The sequence below is a fragment of the Danio aesculapii genome, chromosome 1 (assembly GCF_903798145.1).
Source record: "Danio aesculapii chromosome 1, fDanAes4.1, whole genome shotgun sequence".
NCBI lineage: Eukaryota > Metazoa > Chordata > Actinopteri > Cypriniformes > Danionidae > Danio > Danio aesculapii.
Window position 1 is genome coordinate 33,496,931 of NC_079435.1, and position 22,285 is coordinate 33,519,215.

General features: G+C 36.5%; 1 protein-coding gene across 5 annotated transcripts; it reads left to right on the forward strand.

The window, feature by feature from the left end:
- Positions 1–289: 289 nt before the first annotated feature.
- Positions 290–19,984, forward strand: chst10 (carbohydrate sulfotransferase 10). Of its 5 annotated transcripts, none has more exons than XM_056459022.1 (6): positions 290–366; positions 10,770–10,897; positions 11,060–11,166; positions 11,280–11,514; positions 11,685–11,790; positions 18,980–19,984. In XM_056459022.1, exons 1-6 carry the CDS (start codon positions 290–292, stop codon positions 19,527–19,529), a joined length of 1,203 nt encoding a protein of 400 aa, XP_056314997.1. In that variant the 3' UTR covers positions 19,530–19,984. The 5 variants fall into 5 exon arrangements, with proteins under 5 accessions (XP_056314997.1, XP_056315022.1, XP_056315014.1 ...); XM_056459047.1 differs by having other exon boundaries at positions 297–529; XM_056459039.1 differs by having other exon boundaries at positions 297–504.
- The last annotated feature ends 2,301 nt before the right edge of the window (positions 19,985–22,285 follow it).

Genomic DNA, 22,285 nt, shown 5'->3' on the forward strand with positions numbered 1-22,285 from the left:
GAATGCATATATGTATATATGTATGTGTGTGTATGTATGCACATAATATTAAATAAATAAATAAATAAATAAATAAATAAATAAAGGAAAGGGCGGTGAAGGGAGTATGAAGTAATAGCGAACATCTCTGTACAAATTCGGTCCACACTCCAGTACAGAAGGGGGCGGTAATGCACCATTGACGTTGGATGCCGACCGTCGTTAAACGTCAAAGAAGAAGAAAGAGGCGGTAGTTGACTCAGACCAACAATCCACTGCAGTAGGTGGCGATAATGCACTTTTTCGTTGGATGCCGAATGCAAAACAACAAAAAGAAGAAGACCAGCGCAATTATGTTCATCGATTCTGTACGTATCACAGAAAAAGGTACGAAAACTTATTACGGATGCATCTAACGTTAACGTTGAGCGGAATACAGATCCCGAAGTTACTTTGGGAGCTCCGACAAGAGAAGATGATAGAAGATTTTCAATGAAAAGGTTTGGACTGGACTGTTTAGAATATGTAAGTTACAGGCGAGCAGTGAGAGGTGGGCCATTATCGTATCTTGAACGTTTCTCTTCTAATATTAAAAACTGTATGAAAGCAGTAACATTGACTCGCTGCTGCTTAGCGAGGTTTTAACAGTTTTGTACCCAGCAAACATTGAATGTCCGATAACCGTTGAAAAGGCGTCCCTCCGACACGTCCCGTCATGGTTGAAAAATATATCCAAACGGGAATTGAAATCATGACGCGGTCGTCTTTGGGCCTTGAATAAATCGTCTTTTCTGCACGTCATCTGAACGTATAAATATACTGTATTCTGTTTTTATTATTATTGCAATAACAGGCGATACAATAAAAAACACAATAGAATAAGTATAATACAAACAATGCAAATATATTGCACGAAAAGAGAATGACAAATTTAAAGAAGTATTACAATGGCAAAGAGAAAGATAGTGAGAAAAAAGACAATAAAATAAAAAAGAGAGAGTGGCACGTGAATAAAATAATACAAAGTAAGTTTTATTTGCTTTGTTATAAAACTCTAAAATGGTATTCAAGTACAGATCCAATTCTTGTTTTTTTAAAAAAAAATGGTTTCATTTAGTATATTTACACTTGTATATATAAAACTTTCCATATAAACTTTCCAGTCTTAGGTTTATGCAGTAACCTGAATTAAGGAATTGCTTTTCTTTAATGTAATACCCCAAAACAACATGTCTATAGCTTAAAGAAAAACTGCCACAAATTTTTAAAATAAGTAAGCAACAGAGTTGGAATAAGTCCCACAGAAAGAGAGGATCAATGTCATGTATGAATTTCTGTGAAAATTGTTTAACTGCATAAAGTCTGTAAATAATTCAAAAAATATATTTCATTAATTTTTTTTTGTTAAAAAAAGTTCTGGGGGAGTGACCAATCATTCATTCATTTTATTTTTTCGGCTCAGTCCCTTTATTAATCAGGGGTTGCCACAGCGAAATAAACTGCCAACTTATCCATCATGTGTTTTATGCAACGGATGCCCTTCCAGCTGCAACCCAGCACTTGAATTCACTCACATACACTACAACCAATTTAGCTTTTTCAATTCACCTGTAATGCATGTCTGAATTGTCGGGGAAACCGGAGCACCCGGAGGAAACCCACGTAACCACGGGGAGAACATGCAAAGTCAACACAGAAATTCCAACTGACCCAGCCAGGGCTTGAACCAGCGACATTCTTGCTGTGAGGTGATTGTGCTACCCACTGCGCCATCGTGACCCCCAGTCATACGGCCAGTCATACGACCAAACATACAGCCATTTAATATTATTAAAAATGGTTGTTCCAATAAGAAATAGAAGAGGGATTTGAGATGACTGGATCTAAATATAAAGATCAAATTTTATGATTGGATTTTTTAATGGAGAAACAAATTTATCCAACAAGACTAGATTTAGGCTTGGGGGACATACAGATATCAAATAATTATTAGTATTTCTAAAAAAGCATACAAATCTCAGAAGAGATGGCCTTACAAACTATATTAAGTTCTTTTTTTATATACGGTCAGGGTATATCTTAAAGTACAATCAGAGTAAGTAAATTACCATAACTGTCAAATAACTGGTTCACTTATATGACCCCATAATTGAACCAATTATTAAAGAATAAAGATTTCCACTTATGTAGAATATTACAGTTGTTCCAAATAAAAAAAAATAATTGTGTGGCGAGAAATTGTTCTTAGAAATGAATTTTCAAGCCAGAAGCATTTGCTGATGGCAATGGGAAAGTTTGATAGGAAGTTAATAAATTGAGAAATTACACATTAGAAAGTCAATGACTCCCAAATGAGAAAAAAAAACAGGGATTACATTCCAAATGAAAAATTAATTGTGGAGAAAGCGTTTCAGCCAATTTATTTTCAAGCTATTATTAAGTGAATCAAAATCTAAAAAATTTAAGCCAACTTTATTATATGAATTATATAGAATGCAGTGTTTCCAGTAGGATTTTTTCCAGCTGTGGCGGCAGGCCTTTTTTACACAGATCTACTAACTACCTGTGGCGTTATTTCAATGACAAATGTCGTGAGCGCAGTATTAGAAGTCGAGATCGCATTTATGTAATAGCCTACGAGCATGCGGATCTTTTTGCTTGCGCGCCAATTTTTTTTCTGCTCGTGCACAAAACTTCTTGCACGCCCCCTCAAATAAAAGCTGCTTTAAGAGCGTGCAGATCTTCTTGTGCGCTCTCAAATAAACGCTGCTGAGGTGCGATTTAGTGCCTTTATGTAACAAGTATGTCTCCAGCATTTATTGGATTTGCTAGGAATATTTATGAATGCCTCCGTTATTAATGCGACCTGAAGTAAAGCAAAACGGCTATATGTCATGTTTGCTGGCCTCACGCATCACGCACCGGTCAGTCAGTCTGCACTTAACCTTAAAGGCTTCAACAAATGACGCATAGCACTACTACGGTTACAGAAAAGTTTGCGCTCTTATAATTTACTTACCTTTTAATAAGTTTTGGTGCGATTATCACCCGCTACTAAAAAAATTTTATGTTTTGAATGAGAAGCTGTAATGTAGCCGTGGCAGGATGAATCTTGGCGTGGTGCCCCGCCATGGAACAATGAATGTAGCGGAAACCATGGAATGAGCGCATAGGATAACCTAGAGATGCCTTCTGCTTTTGTAAGGAAAATCCTACCTTTTAATGATAAATCTATTTTTTTCTAATATTGGGTCAAAATTTTCCTGACATCTTAGTTTTATTTATTACTCCTAAATATTTAACATTTTCTTTGACAGGAATATTATGGATGAAGGAAGTGGCACACTTTTTTTTTAAATGTAAACTTAAAAATTGTGTAGCAATCAGGGCTTTTTAAAAAATGTTTTAAAAGCATCCAAGCATAAAAATTTGTGCTATTTGTAACTTTGACAAATTAACAATTAATTTTATTGAATTATTCAAAAAAAGAAGTATTATTTAACATTTTGTTATTAAATTACTGCAGGGGTGCTCAACCATGTTCCTGGAGTCAATTAATTTGGACCTTAACAGCATTTAATAATTACAGGCAGACACGTTTAATATGGGTTGCAACTGAAATCTGCAGGAAGGTAGATCTCCAGGAACATGGTTGGTCACCCCTGAAGTACTGTACAGCTGAATACAGTTCAACTCCGAACTGTACAGCATACAATAAAATGCTTTTAACTTAATTTCTTTATTGAAGTGATCTATGCTTATAGATTGATTATTTTATTTTTATGCACTCCCCTACATCCCAATCAATCCCCTACATCCCAACCAATCTAAAATTATAAATCCTTTCCAAATAGTTATTCACCTCATCTAGTAAAATTGCATTAATATCGTAATAAAGAAAAAATTGCATTTAAGAAAAATTATGGCCATATGGCGCATTCTTGTCTTACATCACACTTTAAATAAAATCTGGGAGAAGTGCCATTATTAAAGGGGAAATTAAGCACTCAGTCAAGTTTACGTTATTTTGTACATTGAATTCCACTTTAATGAAAATACATTGAACAAACTTGATTAATGTAATCATTTAGCAGAAAACGGCATGTTTTACTAAACATTTTAGACCTAGGACGCAGCCATCTTGGAATGACGCTGTGTCTGATGTCGCAGGGTTGGTGTCTGACGTCGCGGGGTTGGTTGAGTTCCCTGCGCTGAACCGAAACAATGGAAGTAAAGGAGACTTTAAAGCCTAATTTAACCCAATGTGTGAAGTTGTGGACGTGGAGCTGGTACAACTATAAACATCAGATGTGTGTCTAATGTAAAAGTATATATATTTATTCAATTTTTTTCCCCTTTTAATTTGATGCGCTTTCAACTAGGTCCGGTGCTGACGTAATGGGTGTGGGTACTTTCACTTTTCACTGCTACAGCCTCTCACCTCTGCTCGTGTTCAAACCAAACTAAGATCAGCGGGGTGATTCTCATGGCAGGATTTAACCCTTCATACATGTTGAGAGATCGAGTTGATTGACTTGATAAGGGAATATGTCTTGACATAACCCACACAGATGTGACTTAGTAAAGTGTTAAGTCATGAATGATTTTAATCGTTGCATTAGTCTAAATGTAAATCCCCTCGTCAGGCAGTGCTGGAGCAGTGTGAGAGGATCACAGCGCATCAAACAAACAGTATTAACAAAAGAAAAACACACAGATGAAGACTTTTAAATTCTTGTATTTGTTGTATTTGCAGCAGCTCTGTGATGTTCGTCCACAACTTCATGCATTGGGTTAAATTAGGCTGTCCAGTTTCTGTTTTCAGTCCGTTACAAACCCAGACAGGCAGTCAGGCAGTGTAATACAGAGAGTGAATCAAAGCGCATCAAATGATCGGTAATTAAAAGGGGAAAAAGAAAAATAGAATAAATATATATACTTTTATATTAGACATCTGATGCATGTATTTGCAGCAGCTCCACGTCCACAACTTCACATTGGGCTAAATTAGGCTTTACAGTCTCCTTCCATTGTTTCTGTTGGCTGGTTCGTAAAAATTTAAAATTATAAATCTTTATAAAATCTGGCAGAAAATTCTGCAATTGTTGAATAGAATATTTAACTCTCTGCTGAGTTCTGCTCACCCTCTTCTAGCCATTTTCGATGAGACCTTATGAATGCACCTTCAGCTTTTTGTTTTTATATATATCTTCTAAGTGGTTTCTGATCTATAAATTCAGTTCTCTCTGCATTGGTAAGATCTTTTTTATGCGATAATACAGAAATTGTAGCCATAATTTGATCTTCATTATTTTTTTTGAATTTTTACTAACGGGACTACAATATTTTCTACAATAATTTTCAATTTAAGAAGTCCCTCATTACTACAAAATAAATCATCTTTGTTAGCTTTATCCCATTAAAAAGAATTTAAATGATCAATTTTGGTTTGAACTTCTTTGTGTTTTAAAATTGAATTATTACGTTTCCTATATGAGGATCTTTTATGTGGGGAAGTAGAAGATAATAATGGCTTTATGATCTGAAAAGAGATGGAATCATATCAGTTTTTATGTTTGATAATTCTGTTGAAGTTGAACAAAATCATGTTAGGATTGATTAGAAAGTGAGTTATTAGCTATGTTTTTATCCAGAAATGCTAATTAACTTAATGCGCAAAACTGATTATAGCATAAAAGATGTGTGAATAAAGCAGCGTTTCCATTCAACGAGTGAAAGCGAACAAAATTGTCACTTTCTAATTAAATGGCAGCAAATATCAACAGTAGAAACAGAATTAGCTGAGGTAGTAGAAGCTGCTTCAATCTTTTTTTCATTTAATAAATGACTTGAACCTCTGACACACAGTGAACGTGCGGTGGCGTTTGAAGGTGTGAGACGCGGAGCACAGGCGCTCTTGATTCTGGAGGTCATTAATAATATAATAAAACTAGTACTGAAACAGTTAATGTGTTTTAGAATGACCATAACAACATTTCAGATGTTTTACAATGTGCTCAGCTTGCTGGTTTATCCATTCGCACACATTTTTATTATCACATGATTTAATATAACAAAATCACATGACCTTTATTTAATGCCCGTACTGTAGTTTGTATGGTAAGTGTTTCCATCGTAGTTTATGTGCATTTTTTCTTATTGAGTAAAAAGTTTATCATACTCTGTTATGCACATTTTTATGCACATTTTCAAACTTTGTATATTATTACATTTTATACAAATGTTATAAAATTATATTGCAAATAGATTAAAATACAGCTGGTAACTATTCACAGTAAGGTCACATAAGTAAATTTGAGTTATTCTATTAAAATCAACAGTAAAAAACAGACATATTTATTAGTTACTATATTAATGTTAGTTGAGCAACAACTCAAATGTATTAGTTATTAAAATGTACTAAATTAAAAGTAAATGTACAAATATACTATAAATGGAGAATTTTTAAGTGATGTCTTGTGCATGTCACAGGCCAGATTAACATATGACAGTACTAATGTGTGAAAATAAACAGTGGGTAAGTATTCCAGCATGTGGTGAAATTATGTTTTTGAGCATCATTTGATTCTGATTATAGGCTCTATGTTTGCAAATACGAACTCAGAAATTCTGAAATACACTTAAGCATTCAACAAGTTTCTTCCCTACACTGGTGTGTTCTCAGGGAGTGGGATGACAGTAGATCATTTGCACTGGAGACAGTTCTAGACAAACAAAACAAAAGTGAGAAAGGTAATAGTGAAATTATTTAAGGTACAACAAATAAATGCAATGCATCATATAATTTTGCTAGTCGGCCTGGAGAAAGAGTCTTGAATTCTGTTTGACAGATGACTGATTGTTAGTAGCTTTGTTTCCATCAAAAAATGCGAATGAACTTTTATGCGCAAAACTGGATTATCGCATAAAAGACATGCGAATAAAGCAGTGTTTTCATCCAACGAGTCAAAGCGAACAAAATTGTCACTTCTTGATTAACTGGCACCAAATATCAACAGTAATAACAGAATTTTCTTTAGTAGGAGAAGCTGCGTCGATCTTTTCTTTATCTAATAAATGACTTGCGCCTCAGAAGGCAATCCTGACACGCAGGTGGCATTTGAAGGTGTCAGACCATAGTGTGTCAGACGCGGAGCACAGACGCTCTTGATTCTGGAGGTCATTAATAATATAAAAACAGAATAACTAAAACATTTTGGATGTTTTATAACGTGCTCAGCCTGCTGGTATGTTGATTTACACACATTTTCATCATCACATGATCACTTATCACAAAATCACATGACCTTTTTAAATGCGCATACTGAAATTTGTGCGGTAAAAGCGCATATTTTCTTATCGAATAAAAAGTTTATCCTACTCAGGTATGCAAAATGTATGTGCATCATGGTGTTTCCATCAACCGTTTTTTTATGCACATATCCAAAATGCGCATAAAAATAGGTGGATGGAAACATAGCTAGTGACCCCGTAAGACAAATTTAAATTAAGTTTAATACAAAAACAGTTTTACAGGAGCAGTTTAAAGAAAAAGTGGTTAGACTTCAACTGCTAAATATAGACATGAGCTAATAACACCTATATATATGTATGCATGCATGTATGTATGTATATATATTAGGGGTGGGCGGTACACCGGTGTCATAGTCATCACCGGTGTGACATTGCGCCACGACATGGATTTTCTAATACCGTCAATACCGTAATAAATCAATTATGCACCTTAAACGGCTGCATTTACATCAATAATAGCTAATTCTAAATAATAAGGCATTCAATTTTCTTCAACATTCAGTTGTGGTCTGAATACATGTCCTTATACTACAGGGCTCGAAATTGCAACCATTTTGGTCGCATGAGCGCCCGAAATGTAATCTATGCGCCCTCATAATATATTTGGGAGCATTTGTGTGTCTGAATATAACGGTTGTAGTGCAATCTGATTTGATTTTCTCTAAAAACTTGCTGAATCGCTCTACCCTGCCGCTGTATTGGTTCATATTAGCTCTATCAACGCTTCCTGCTGTCAGATAACAGGGAGCTTTTGTTACTGCAGGAAATGCAAACGGCTGAAGAGTGAAAAGTGCACAGGTTTGCAAACCTCACCTAAAGTTATAATAATAATAATGGCGCAGATGACAGCGATCATGACACGAGGTAAATGTTGATCCGCCAGCTGAGATCAATCGAGTGTTTTCGGAGAAGGTGCCCGAATCTCGATGCGTTGCATTCACCGCATGTTCAGCGCAAATGTCCGCTAAATATAAAGTCTAATACTGTAGACATCATCGCCAAAGAAACTCACCTTTACTAAGTTTACACTGAAACTACGGCTCATAACAAAGAGCGGTATTGCGCTGGTGGTCATCGCGAAAATCCTGCTCTGTCTGCTTATTCCAGAAACACAGAGAAATGAAGATCAGCTCATAACGAGACTGAGCATTTACAATGACCCAAACCCAAACTTTTAAAGAGTGATAGAAGTGAGACTTTTTTTGTCTGTTCTTCCTTGAGATGTATATTATTTTGCTATTGAAAGTAATACCATGATATTATACCTTCACCGTTCAAAAGATGAAAAATACCGTGGTATTAATTTTAGGTCATATCGCCCACCCCTAATGTATATATATATATATATATATATATATATATATATATATATATATATATATATATATATATATATATATATATATATATATATATATATATATATATATATATATATATATATATATATATAGCATTTGATGTTAACTGAAAAAAATATCAAGTGCATAACTTTTTTTAGATACAGATTCATAAGTTTTGCTCTCATCGTTATTGACAGCTTACTAATGTATTAATGTAGCCTAAACAGAATCATTAATACTGGTATGGTAGTAAATGCTGCAAGACATATCTTCAATTGAATGATAGCCTTTTGTTGGATTTCTAACAATTCCGTGCATTATTATTATTAAAATGTTTTATTTTTACACTATTCCACTCCAAACTCGCCTAAAATGGTCATTTGCAGCCCTTACTGAACACACAGCAGGTGGATGATGGGCAGAGGTAATTGGAAAACATGTTGGCCAGCTGTCCTTGAGGACCAGTGTAGGGAACTCTGATAAACTGCATCATGTACCTATAATAACATAAAATATTCCACAAACTCGACTTAATTTTTAGCAAGTAATTGCTACAGTGTGTATACCCAGATGTATACTTTTACATATTTCATAATTTCAGAGAGTGTAATGATGGACTATAAATGCACGTCACTTGTAGATCCAATCATGGCATGGTATAAATTAAAGTAGACATGCATAAAGTTGTACATTCATGCAACCTTATTCAAAAATAGACATGTACAAATATCATCCAGCTGCGACTAATTTTGGCCAAGGAGACGACATTGCCTTCGGACCAATATTTGCTGGGTAACTGTTTATATGCCATTTTATTAGATGGGTCACGTAATGAAGACATTGTAGAATATTTTGGGCAATTACATTATTGTATTGCATTAAAATAATATTTTGGTCTTTCAGCTTTTTAATGTCGTTGTTAATGTGTGCTGACTGGAATTGTATATACAATATTAGTGGATAATCTAAAAAGAAAATAATATCAACACTTTTATGAAAAAAGTGGGTTACTCTTACATAGAATTTAATAAAACCTTCCACCCAATACTACATTAAGTAGGCTTGTTGACTTTTACTCTGTTTAGATAAATGCTTATGAAAACGGCCAAAACCCTAAAGTCTTATCTGTGAAATCATTTTATAGACCCTTTTCACATTTTCGGGTTTTTCAGTAGCAGAAGGTGTCAAGGTTGGGTAAACTTAGAGCGCAGTGAATCAGCGAGTACAACAAATAATTATTTTTTACAATCCTATTTGCTAAAATTATAAAAGAAAAACTCTACAATGGCGTTATCAAGACTTTCAGGAAAAGGAAAAAAATGTGTGAGACTGATGACAGTAGCCAGAGAAGAAAATAACGTCTAATTTACGCTCAGCCCTATAAACACCTCACATAAGCGGTAATTCATTTTTTGCAATTTGACGCAAAGATAATATTAATGCATTCATAAATGTTCATAAGTTTTAAAGAAAAATAATTATTACAAAGTTTCAAGGATTCAAGGAAGTGTTGTGAAAAGGGTCCATTTAGTGTTGAAAACATTAAACATCATGGAATTGTACAAATATGGTGAAAGGTGAATACTGTTACATTTTTAATTATTTTTATTTACTTGACTACTGTCCTGAAATGTCACATTTACATCACTATAAACCATTATGTCATGACAGTAGTGACAAGTTACTGTATATTAAAAGCTTAGTAATTCCAGTTTTCATATTCGGGGACTGACAAATGTAATTTTTTTGATCCAATTAATCTTGCATAACCTCTTTTCTCATTCAACTTTAAATATAAGCTATAATCTGTCAAGTGTCTCTTTTTAAATGAGTCCAGACTAATTTGTTCTTTATTCTGCAATAAACAGAAAAGTTAAATGGGCAAATCAAAAATTTTTAAAGTCACTTGAATGTTGAATGAATTCAACACTTTGCTGTATTCTTTGCTGGAATGTGTGTCTGGCCTCTGTTTTAATAATTATTTCCTCAGTGCTACACCAAATAGTGTGGGGAAAACACATAAACCGTAAATCTCTTTTCACATCCTTTAGCTACTCTTGTGGAATGCACAGTAACATGAATAAACTTCTCGTAACTCATTTTCCAACTCCAATTTTTATTTGTTATTTTTAGGATTTGTCAGCCAGTCTGTGTGCCAATGATGCGCCGTCATTGGTTGCTGGTTGGTGCTTGTGGCTGGGTGCTGCTTATCCTTATGTTTGTCAGCAAGTTCATCAACTTCAGCTTCAGAATACCAGGTGGTATGTTTAACTATGCTGAGCAAAAAATTTAATGAAATACGCATTTAAATGTGTTCTTTGGTTATGTTACTATTCTAATATGTAATTTAAAATCATAATAACAATTTTGACATATAACTGGCCTAAAGGCACTCCCAATGTTTCCCTTTGATTCATTTTTAGACTATGCGGGGAGGTCAGAGATATTTGTTTGGACTTTGTCATCTGTTACAACAAAACTTCCTTCAGTTATGTGGCCGGACAAGGGAGCATCACAGCCATATATATTGGTGAGGCAGTTTGTTAGTTTACATTTTTGCTTTATCTAAAGCAACTTGAATTGTTTTTAGTTATACATGAATGTTTTTTGTGTGTCATTTATATCAGTGGTTTTGCTTATTAGTCTTCAGTTAGTCCCTCTGTGGTGGAACCCATAGACTGGCACTTAGTGAATGAGAAGCGTTTGGAGCAGTTATCAACAGTTTGCAGCAATTCATCTATTTGGAACCTTACTCACACAACTGTGCGCAAGTTTGTCTTGGACCGCATTTTTGTTTGTGACAAGCACAAGATACTCTTCTGTCAGACACCCAAAGTTGGAAACACACAATGGAAAAAGGTTCTAATTGTCCTTAATGGTAAGATATGTGTTCATGTAAAAAACTAAAATGAAACAAAATAACATCTGATAAATTTTACAGCTTAATAAAGCTTAGTTTTTCATTATACCTCATAAGATTAATTATGGCAAATTGTATATCTTTCTTTAACATAAAACATGCTGTATTTTTTTGTGTTTGTTTTTCAGGAAAGTTCTCAAAGGTTGAAGCTATACCAGAGAACCTAGTTCATGACCATGAAAGAAATGGCTTACCTCGCCTGTCTTCTATGACTGACACAGAAATCCATCAAAGGTTCATATTAGTTTACTTAACATAAACCATTATGTAAAGACTAGTTTCTTGAAAAATAAATGTAACTTAACAGCACTTTAAAAAAAAAAAATTATTAATAATTTATTTACTAGATTGATTGGCTGCCCAGTTTAGAATTTTTCTGTCTTAACGACATTTTCAATGAATGACAATTAACATTTTTAGCATTGTGTTTTTTTCCCTATAAACATTTCTATGTGTGAACTAAAATAGGTGTGCGAAGTACCCGGTGCTAGATATTTATGTCAGATGCAGCAGGCGTTGAGTCTGAAGGGAGTTGCGACAAAAGTCGAAATTGCTTCTCTTGCATTTTTTATTACATTTTTTTCACTTTACAAAGACTTGAGGATAAATTTCCCAGTTGTCCAAATCTAGTGGTATTAAGGTATAATATACATAAAATTTTAACAAACCTGGTTAAATGTGTTCCGTTAATGATCAGGACATTGTGAAATCTGTAATATGACCTTTTATTTATTTTTTTTGGTACTTTTTGTGGATTCAAACGCAAAACCTATTTTTCCCTTGTGCCTTGTGTTCCATCTTTTTCTTTTGTGGTCGGATGAGTCCTCTTCCACCCTGGAAAACCAGGTACTTTGCCTCAGAAAGCGGCAGGTGACAATTGCGGGGGTTGGCGTTGAGTCCAGCCCTCCAAAGCTCGAACAGCACCCTCCGTACCCATTCCAAATAGTCTTCCCATACCTTTGTGTGGTATCACCACATCATCCAAGTAGACCGCAGCATAGGCCTGGTGAACCTGCAGAAGGATATGCATCATTTTTTAGAATGTGGCGGCTGCTCCCTGAAGGCCAGAGGGAAGGGTCTGGTACTGCCAGTGGCCTATGGGGTGCAGTAAACAGTTTAAAGCTTTGTGTCTTTAGACAGTGGTACCTGCCAGTGACCCTTGGTGAGGTTGGGGGTTGAAATGTACCGGGCCCTTGCCAAGCAATCCAGCAACTCATCCACCTGAGGTATGGGGTAGCCGTCGTACTCCGAGACCTCACAGAGCCGGCAGAAGTCATTGCAAAAGTGGAGGGTGCTGTCAGGTTTTAGGACTATCACGATTGGGCTGGACCATGGGCTCCTCAGGGACATGGTAGGGTCATTGCCTAACGATGACTTTGAATGGTGTCCAGACCTCATGTTGGAGGATGTTATTCTGTCTGGGAATAGAAGAGATCGTATCAGAAAACTGACCAATAAGGTGTTGCAGCTCGATGGGATCGGAGGTGATCAGGACCACGAGCTGGTCTCTAGTCCCAACCCACTTCTTTAGGAGGTTGATATGGTGAACTGATATATGGATAACTGATCAGTTTTCCTTTTTCCTGGCTACTTTCTATGCTAGGTAACCGGCCCTGTTTTCTAGGACCATGACTCTGTTACCTGGATGGAATTACCGTGGTTAAGCTGCTTGTTTATAGCAAGCGGCAACCTCCCGCTCTCCCTCGGGAAGCCAGTACGGAAGTAACTGAAACTGCAATTCATCAAAATTCCGCCAGTCCTGGCTCCATAAAAGAGCAAATTGTAATTGAGCCCACTGTTAGAATGGCCAACTTTACAGCAGAAAAAAGGTGTTTACAGCCTGGTACAAAGAACGATTTTGGTTCATATAGCTATTATTACCCTCCATGACAACTGTGAGGGGGGTGAATTTTTTTTATAACTCCGTTATATTAAGTTTGCATAATTAAGGGCGTGGCCACTTGAGTGACAGCTAGGTCTCGCTGGTCGCCGTCACTTCACCTTAGCTGAATCCAGTAGATTAGCCATTGATCTCGGCATATTCATCGTATTTTTGTTTTGTTTTATGTAGCTATGTAACAGTTAGCTGCCTTTTGGACTTATTTCTTACAATTATCAGATGATATGGGATGCTGTGTGCATTTAATTGTGCTCACAAACCATTCACGTGGCCTCCGTTTCCCATGTGAGTAAAGTTATATACTTGTATACCATCTCTATAAATGTATTTGTTTTATTTAAGATCATTTATCATTAATATTTTTCTTTAGACCTGTAAAGCACTCCAGAATGTGACAGATTGATTAGCTGTAGGCTCTAGAACAGTCATCTGAAGCATTATCATAGTGTTATGCTGGAGTTCATCAATAGTCTTGCATTTACTAACACACACTATATCTGAAATGTTTGGAAGTAATTTGCGTTTTCCTCTTGTAGAAAAACGTCATAATAACAATGCTTAGTGGCTCAATGTATTACTACAGTGTTTTTGAAAGTCTAAACACTTTATTGATATAGTGTGCAGCCAAGCACATGTGGTCAGAACACAAGCGAGTCGCAGGTAATAAAGTATCAAGCGTTTCCCCCAAAGTAAAGTCTGTCTGCCAGGTCTAAGCAAAGTGCCAGCAGGTGTCTTTAGCTCCGCTCACTCTCCGCCTCTTTGCCCTTGTTTGGTATGCCACCGTGGGGGTGTTTAGTGATGCTAGCTGGCAGGTGAAATAGGCCTGGCAGAACTCGGTCTTGGTAGTATTTCAGCCTGTCGTACCCATGTTGTTCTTTTGCGAATGAGCCCCCTCCCATGGCCTTTTGGAACACATAGTACAGGTTAGAATTTTGAGAAAGGGGACTCACCATCTCTCTTGCTGTCCGAGGCCAGAAGAACAGGGCTTTGATTGGGTCTTCGACTCTGCCTCCGTCGACGGTGGCTCCTGCTGGAGCTGGCAGGCTGGGCAGTGGTGGCTAGCAGGCGATCAAACTCAGGCCAGGCTCTCCCAAGCAGCACATGTACTGGTAAGTCTTTTACCACTCCCAACTTCTACTGGTCAGGTGTCGGGACTGTCCGAAATGGTCACACTGCCAGCTGGAACTTTTCAGGTGTCCCCGTGGACACAGGTGATTGGCAAGAAGGTTTTTGATCCAGTCTGGGGTGCAAGGATCCACCCCTGTATCAGACTAACCGCACTTCCAGAGTCCAGGAGGACAAAACGGCTTGCCGTTAGTTTTAATGTCCACTTCAGGGGGCTTCTCAGGAGGCTCCCGATGGACAATACGTCTTGACAGCCAGGTTCATGAAAGGGGCACCAAAATCCCCATGGGCATTGGCTCATCCTGTGGAGAGGGAGCCTCCGGCCTTCCTACAGGTCACTGGGTGCCCTCCAATGTGTGTTGCTCCTGGACCACCCTCTGTGGAAAGGCGGTGCTCATTTCCCACCTTCCTGGTGTAGGGTTGTATCCACCAGCTCTATGGCCTCGACAAGCTCCAGGGTGGTCAACGGGCTTATTGACATGGCACTGCTTCATAGTGGCAGTGGTCTCAAACATCTGTAGATAGAGTTTGATGTCGTCATGGAGCCTCAATTTTGGTTGGAGCTGAGTGGCTCGCACTTGGGGGTCTAGCAGCAAAAGGCGTTGAGCAGCAGCTTTGCATAGGGCCAAGAGCTCCTGCTCAGTCTGCTCCTGTTGAGTGGCCAGGTGCTTGACTACTTGCTGCTAACTTGGTAGAAGACTCAAAAATTGAACTAATCTTCTCCTACACCTGCACAAATGTGCGCATGTGTGAATGAATGAATCACTCCCTGAGAGGACTCGTCATTCTCGAGTCGAATAAAAGATTTGTTCAAAATGAATGAATCGTTCAAGAATGACCCATCACTAGCTCTCACATGAACCGGACTGGTACAGTAATATGCATAAAAGTAGAAAGCTCTTAAACGGACATTTTCAGTAAAGGGTAAAGTTGTCAAAACCAAAGCTCTATTTTGTCGTGTTTTATTTCTATTTTGACATATTAGTTGTTTATTTTTGTATGGCTGAGGTTATCCAAAGGAAATTCAGTACAAACATGTACTTCACAGATTAAAAGTTGTTGTTTTCAAACACTTTATCTCACTCTTAACAGTGACAGCTACTACAGAATAGACTGTTTGTGTAGTTTCCTGATAAAATTAAAGGTTTTGTTACAAAATGTATTTCTGAATGCTAACTTGATGTTGCTTGCAACTGTCCTGTTATAGACCCGTTTCACAAGCCTGTGACTCATTTAACAGCCATCGTAATCTTAAATCCTTGAAAGTTTTTAATATTTAGATTTTTCTTTTTTTTTTAAACGTATGAACATTTATATGCATTTATGAATGTATTATATCATCTTTGCGTCAAATTACAAATAACGAATTACCCCTTATACGAGGTGTTTCTAATGCAGTGTGTATGGGGCTAAAAGTAAATATGACGTTATTCTCTCCTCTGGCTGTGGTTATCTCACACATTTTTTCCTTTTTCTGAAAGACTTTATAATACCATTGTGGAGTTTTTCTTGTATTATTTCAACAAATAGGATTGTAAAAAAAATATTTTTTGTATTCTACTCACTGCGCTCCAAGTTTACCCAGCTATGATGTCCTCCACTACTGAGAAACCCGGAAATGTGAAAAGGGTCTATTATCAAACCTCTAAAATCTGAGCATAACTTAATTTCTATTACAAAATAGGTAACCTTTTATGCTCTGGCAGTGGCAAATATCTTTGGTTGTAAATTCAATTTGATTACACCATTAAAGTTGAGATTTAACTTATTGTAACTGCCAAAATGCTATGGGGATATGTTTGTTTCTTGTTCATACACTTACTCAATACTTTTAAGATTAAAATGCTTACTGCACTTTTTTTAAAAAAAAAAAGCATTAGTTTTTATGCATAACATCGAATAATCGCAATTATTCGCAGGAAACCATGCAATTAATCATGATTTAAAAATGTAATTGTTGCCTAGCAACAATTAATATACAGTTGAGGTCAGAATTATTAGCTCCACTTTTGGATTTTTTGTTTTTTTTAAATATTTCCTAAATTATGTTTAATAGAGCAATGAAATGTACACAGCATGTCTGATAATATATTTTTATATTATATATATATATATATATATATATATATATATATATATATATATATATATATTTTTTTTTTTTTTTTTTTTTTTTTTTTTCGATACTCTACAGAACAAACCATCGTTATACAATAATTTGCCTAATTAACCTAGTTAAGCCTTTAAATGTCACTTTTAAGCTACATAGAAGTGTCTTGAAAAATATCTAGTAAAGTATTATTTACTGTCATCATGGCAAAGATAAAATAAACCAGTTATTAGAAAGGAGTTATTAAAACTATTTTGTTTAGAAATGTGAAAATCTTCTCTCTGTTAAACAGAAATTAAGGAAATAAACTGGAGGGCTAATAATTCAGGGGGGCTACTAATTCTGACTTCAACTGTATATATACACAGTGGGTAAGAAAAGGATTCAGACCCCCGTACATTTTTCACTTTTTGTTATATTGCAGGCATTTGCTCAATTAAGTTTATTTTTTCCCACATTAATGTACACACAGCACCCGATACTGACAGAAAACAAAATTGTTGACATATTTCAGTTTTTCTTTTTTAATAAATCTTCAAAAATCACACAGTCCTAAGTATTCAGACCCTTTGCTGTGACGCTCATATATTTAAAGCTACGGTTACACCCGGCTTTGTGTGTGCGAAATTCTGTCGTGCGGCGCTGCGAAAAGGGGCGGGATTAAACATGATGATTAGACATTAAAAAAGCGAGCGATTGCTCCATGCTTTAAATTTCTGTCCAGAGAGGTCCTGTTTTGATCCTCGATGGTCTCAGCTGTGGTTGATTATACTGATTGGACTTGATTAGGAAAGCCACACATCTGTCTTTTTAAGACCTTACAGCTCACAATGCTTGTCAGAGCAAATGAGAATCATGAGGTCAAAGAAACTCAGACAAACTTAAAGACTGAAGGACTCAGACAGAATTGTGGCAAGTTTACAAGAAACGCATCTGGCCAAGTTTACAAGAAAATTTCTGCTGCACTTAGGGTTCCTTAGAGCACAGTGGCCTTAATAATCTTTGAATAGAAGATATTTGGGATGACCAGAACCCTTCCGAGAGCTGACCATCTGGCCAAACTGAGCTATCAGGGGAGAGAAGAGCCTTGGTGAGAAAGATAAAGAAGGACCCAAAGATCACTGTGGCTGAGCTCCATGGGAGATGGGGACATGGAATAAAGTTGTAGAAAGTCAACCATTACTGCAGCCCTCCACCAGTCGGGGCTTTATGGCAGAGTGGCCTGATGAAAGCCACTCCTCTGTGCAGGACACCTGAAAGGCCGCAAGTGTTTGCTAGAAAGGTGAGAAATAAGATTTTCAGGTCTGATTGAGACCAAGATAAAACTCTTTGGCCTTAATTCTAAGCGGTATGTGTGGAGAAAACCAGCCACTGCTCATCTGTCCAATGCAGTCCCAAAAGTGAAGCATGGTGGTAGCAGCATCATGCTGTTGGGGTGTTTTTGGGGTGTTGTGCAGGGACAGGACACCTGGTTGCAATTGAGGGAAAGATGAATGTGGCCACGTACAAGAATATTCTAGACCTCCTTCTCCAGAGTGGTCCAGAGGTTTACCTTCCAACAAGACAATGACCCTAAACGCAGCTAAAATAACCAAGGGGTGGCTTAACAATAACTCCATGACTTGAATGGTCCAGGCAGAGCCCTGATCCAAACCCAATTGAGCATCTCTGTAGAGACCTAAAATGGCTGTCCACCAATGTTTACCGTCCAAGCTGACAGAACTGGAGAGGATCTGCAAGGAGGAATGGCAGGCTGTATTACATCAAAATGGTGCTTCTACTAAATACTTTGCGAAGGGTCTGAATACTTAAGACTGTGATATTTCAGTTTTTCTTTTTTAATAAATTGTCAACAATTATGTGGTGTTTTTGTCAATATGGGGTGCTGTGTGTACATAAATGAAGACAAATATGAATTTAAATGATTTTAGTAAATAGCTGCAATTTAGCAAAAAGTGAAAAATGTAAGGGGGTCTTTTATTACAAAGGCTGATCAGAGGGCTGGAACATGGAGACAGGATGACAAAGGTAATGTTAAATGCATTAAATGAGTTGACTAAAACAATATTCTCAATGATTTTGTAATTCATTGGAAATCCCACCACCAACCCCACCTCTTTTACTTAGCTGCAATCTTAAGCAAATGTTTTCAATTATGTGTATTGTTTTAAAAACATTGATTTATCAGCTTTGTGCATCCTCGCATATTAAACCATGTACATAATAATGTTATAAGTTTTATTGCATGGCTGATATGATGCTGTTATTCTGATGTGTTTGTTTCACAGGTTGAATTCCTATTTCAAGTTCTTTATTGTCAGAGACCCATTTGAGCGCCTTATATCTGCTTTCAAGGATAAGTTTGTGAAGAACCCAAGATTTGAACCGTGGTACAAACATGACATTGCCCCAGCCATTGTTCGCAAATATCGCAGAAGCCACCACGATGACAGTGAAAGTGTTGGTCTTCGGTTTGAGGATTTTGTGCGTTACTTGGGTGACAAAACAGGCAGACAGCACTTGGACAGGCAGTTTGGTGACCACATTATTCACTGGCTGACATATGCTGAGCTTTGTGCTCCTTGTGATATTTCCTACAATGTTGTGGGACACCATGAAACTCTGGAGCTTGATGCACCTTATATTTTAAAATCTGCTGGAATTGCTGGTCTGGTGTCATACCCCAGTATCCCACCAGGCATAACGCGCTACAACCGCACAAAAGTGGAACGCTACTTTTCTGGAATCAGTCAACGAGACATTCGTCGTCTTTATGCTCGTTACCAGGGAGACTTCAGCTTGTTTGACTACCCGAAACCTGCCTTCTTACTAAACTGACAGGGAGATTTCTTGTGAATATCTAGGAGTTTATAACTTACTGAAAAATAGGTTGCCTCGTCCATTGGGGTTGAGTCCTTACGCCTACATGATGGATGGATGGATGGATGGATGGATGGAATATATATATTTTTTACACTAATCTGTGACTTTACACAATAATTTATTTACATGTTTGCATTTGACTTGGTCAAGGCACTTTAAACCATAATCTTCTTATTGTTTTTTTTTTTTTAAACCATTGATCTTTTTGTTGTTTTTAAATGTATGTTTTGACAAATTTTCAATTGTTTTAGAGTGCAAGTTTTCTGTTTACCATATAGTGATTCAATTGTAATATTACTTTACGAATTTAATTCATTTCAGACATAGATCAAATGTAGACTTTATCCATTGTTTTTTTTTTTTTTTGATGCCTTTTTCAAAAAATAAATAAAATGTTCTTTATTGTGAAATGCAGTCTCAAAGTTAAAATAAACTCAATACTCCAAATGTTTCTAACGTTAGGGTAATGAGGTATAAACACCGTTATCAAAATGATGTGCTCAATATTTGCAGTTTGTGATTATGGAAGAATATCCCAAGTCTAATATAACATATTTAAGAAATAGTACCCTGACTGAACACAAACAAAAATGCGGTTAACAAGTATTGCTTAATGAATTGTTTTGAAATAGAACGAACTTGTGGTAAGCGATTTGATGTTTGAACTGGGTTTAAAGTTATCAAAAGTTTATGAAGCTAATCCCAAATGCTCAGTGTCTATTTAAAGTATTTTGTAACTCTCCGAGCCATATGAACCTAGTCATATTGCTTAAGAAGTGATTTATTTATTTATTTTTTTTAATCTGAATGTTCTGAATTTTAAGTAGATGTATTTTTAAATCAATTGCTATTAATCATCTTGAGATCCTCAAATCCAAGTATATTAAACTAAGAAAGTATTAAATGGCAAAAATGACAAAATGTTTTAAATGAATCTTTATTTTAAAATAATACAAAATAAATTTATTACAATGCTTTAATTTCTGAGTGAATAAGACTTGCCTCAGAGCAAGTCAATTGGCATTTCTGTGTGGAGTTTGCATGTTCTCCCTGTGTTCGTGTGGGTTTCCTCCGGGTGCTCCAATTTTCCCCACAAGTCCAAAGACGTGGTACAGGTGAATTGGGTAGGCTAAATTGTCCGTAGTGTATGTGTGTGTGTAAGTGAGTGTGTGGATGTTTCCCAGTGATGGGTTGCAGCTGGAAGGGCATCCGCTGTGTAGAACATGTGCTGGATAAGTTGGCGGTTCATTCTGCTGTGGCGACCCCAGATTAATAAAGGAACTAAGCCAAAAAGAAAATGAATGAATGAACAATGTGATATATCTGTGAGTTCAGATATTTTAAATGTATGTCTACACAATGCATCTTGGCAACAAAAGGTGGGTTTCTACCTGGAGTGTTTTGATGATACCTGTAACAAATTATCTATTCTATTACAAATGTATTTATACTTTGAATATTTATTTATTATATAAAATATTTATTCCTGGAATATTTACTTGCAGTTACTATAAAGTCTGTGCTTTTGAGAATAGCCAAGCATTTACAATTTCAAAAGCAAATCATAATATCTTTAGGATATTTCTCTTGAAGGTTTTCTTTTTTTCCTCCCTTTGGAATGTTGTCATGCTATTTTTTTTCTCCATGTTATTGCTGTTGTTCAGATCCCTTTCCCATTTTGTTTTTTACTTTTTTATTTATACTTTTTAAGTATTCTTACATGTATAAAAATCAATAAAAAGAGAACATTTTCTAACATGGATGGACCTATAAAAAATAAGACCAAATTTAGTTATAGAATTAGCATAACTGCTTGCATAAAGCATACTGATCTTTACAAGTCAAGGGTGAAAATGCAGGTTTGGAATTAAAACATCAGAAAAGATTTTGATTATATTACATTTACATTTAGTCATTTAGCAGACGCTTTTATCCAAAGGGACTTACAAATGAGGACAAGGAAGCAATTTACACAACTATAAGAGCAGCAGTGAACAAGCGCTATAGACAAGTTTCAGGTGTGTAAAAGTCTAAGAAGCAAAACATTAGTAGAAATTATTTTTTTTTTTTTATTTGAGAGAGAGAGAGAGGGAGAAAGAGGGCACAGTTAGTGGTATAGCCAGAGAGGCAATTGCAGATTAGGAAGGAAAGTGGAGACTAAACAGTTGCGTTTTTAGTCGTTTCTTGAAGACAGCAAGTGACTCTGCTGTTCTGATGTAGTTAGGGAGTTCATTCCACCAACTGGGCAGATTGAATGTGAGAGTTCGGGAAAGTGATTTCTTCCCTCTTTGGGATGGAACAACGAGGCGACGTTCATTCACAGAACGCAAGTTTCTGGAGGGCACATATATCTGCAGAAGTGAGAGCAGATACGAAGGAGCACAGCTGAAGGTCACTTTGTAAGCAAACATCAGAGCTTTGAATTTGATGCGGGCAGCAACTGGCAGCCAGTGCAAACGGGTGAGAAGCGGAGTGACATGTGCTCTTTTGGGTTCATCAAAGACCACTCGTGCTGCTGCGTTCTGAAGCAGCTGAAGAGGTTTGATAGAACTAGCTGGTAGCCCGGCTAGTAGAGAGTTGCAATAGTCCAGTTTGGAGAGGACAAGAGCTTGAACAATGAGTTGAGCTGTATGTTCAGATAGGAAGGGTCGGACCTTTCTGATGTTGTAGAGTGCGAATCTGCAAGATCGAGCAGTTCTAGAAATGTGGTC

What these genes read in the sequence shown, in the direction of transcription:
- chst10 (XM_056459022.1), top strand. Translation starts at nt 290, where the DNA reads ATGCCGAATGCAAAACAACAAAAAGAAGAAGACCAGCGCAATTATGTT. An exon ending in CAGCTTCAGAATACCAGGTG is followed by an intron (nt 10,898 to 11,059) that starts GTATGTTTAACT and finishes ATTCATTTTTAG; the next exon opens with ACTATGCGGGGAGGTCAGAG. An exon ending in GGTTCTAATTGTCCTTAATG is followed by an intron (nt 11,515 to 11,684) that starts GTAAGATATGTG and finishes TTTGTTTTTCAG; the next exon opens with GAAAGTTCTCAAAGGTTGAA.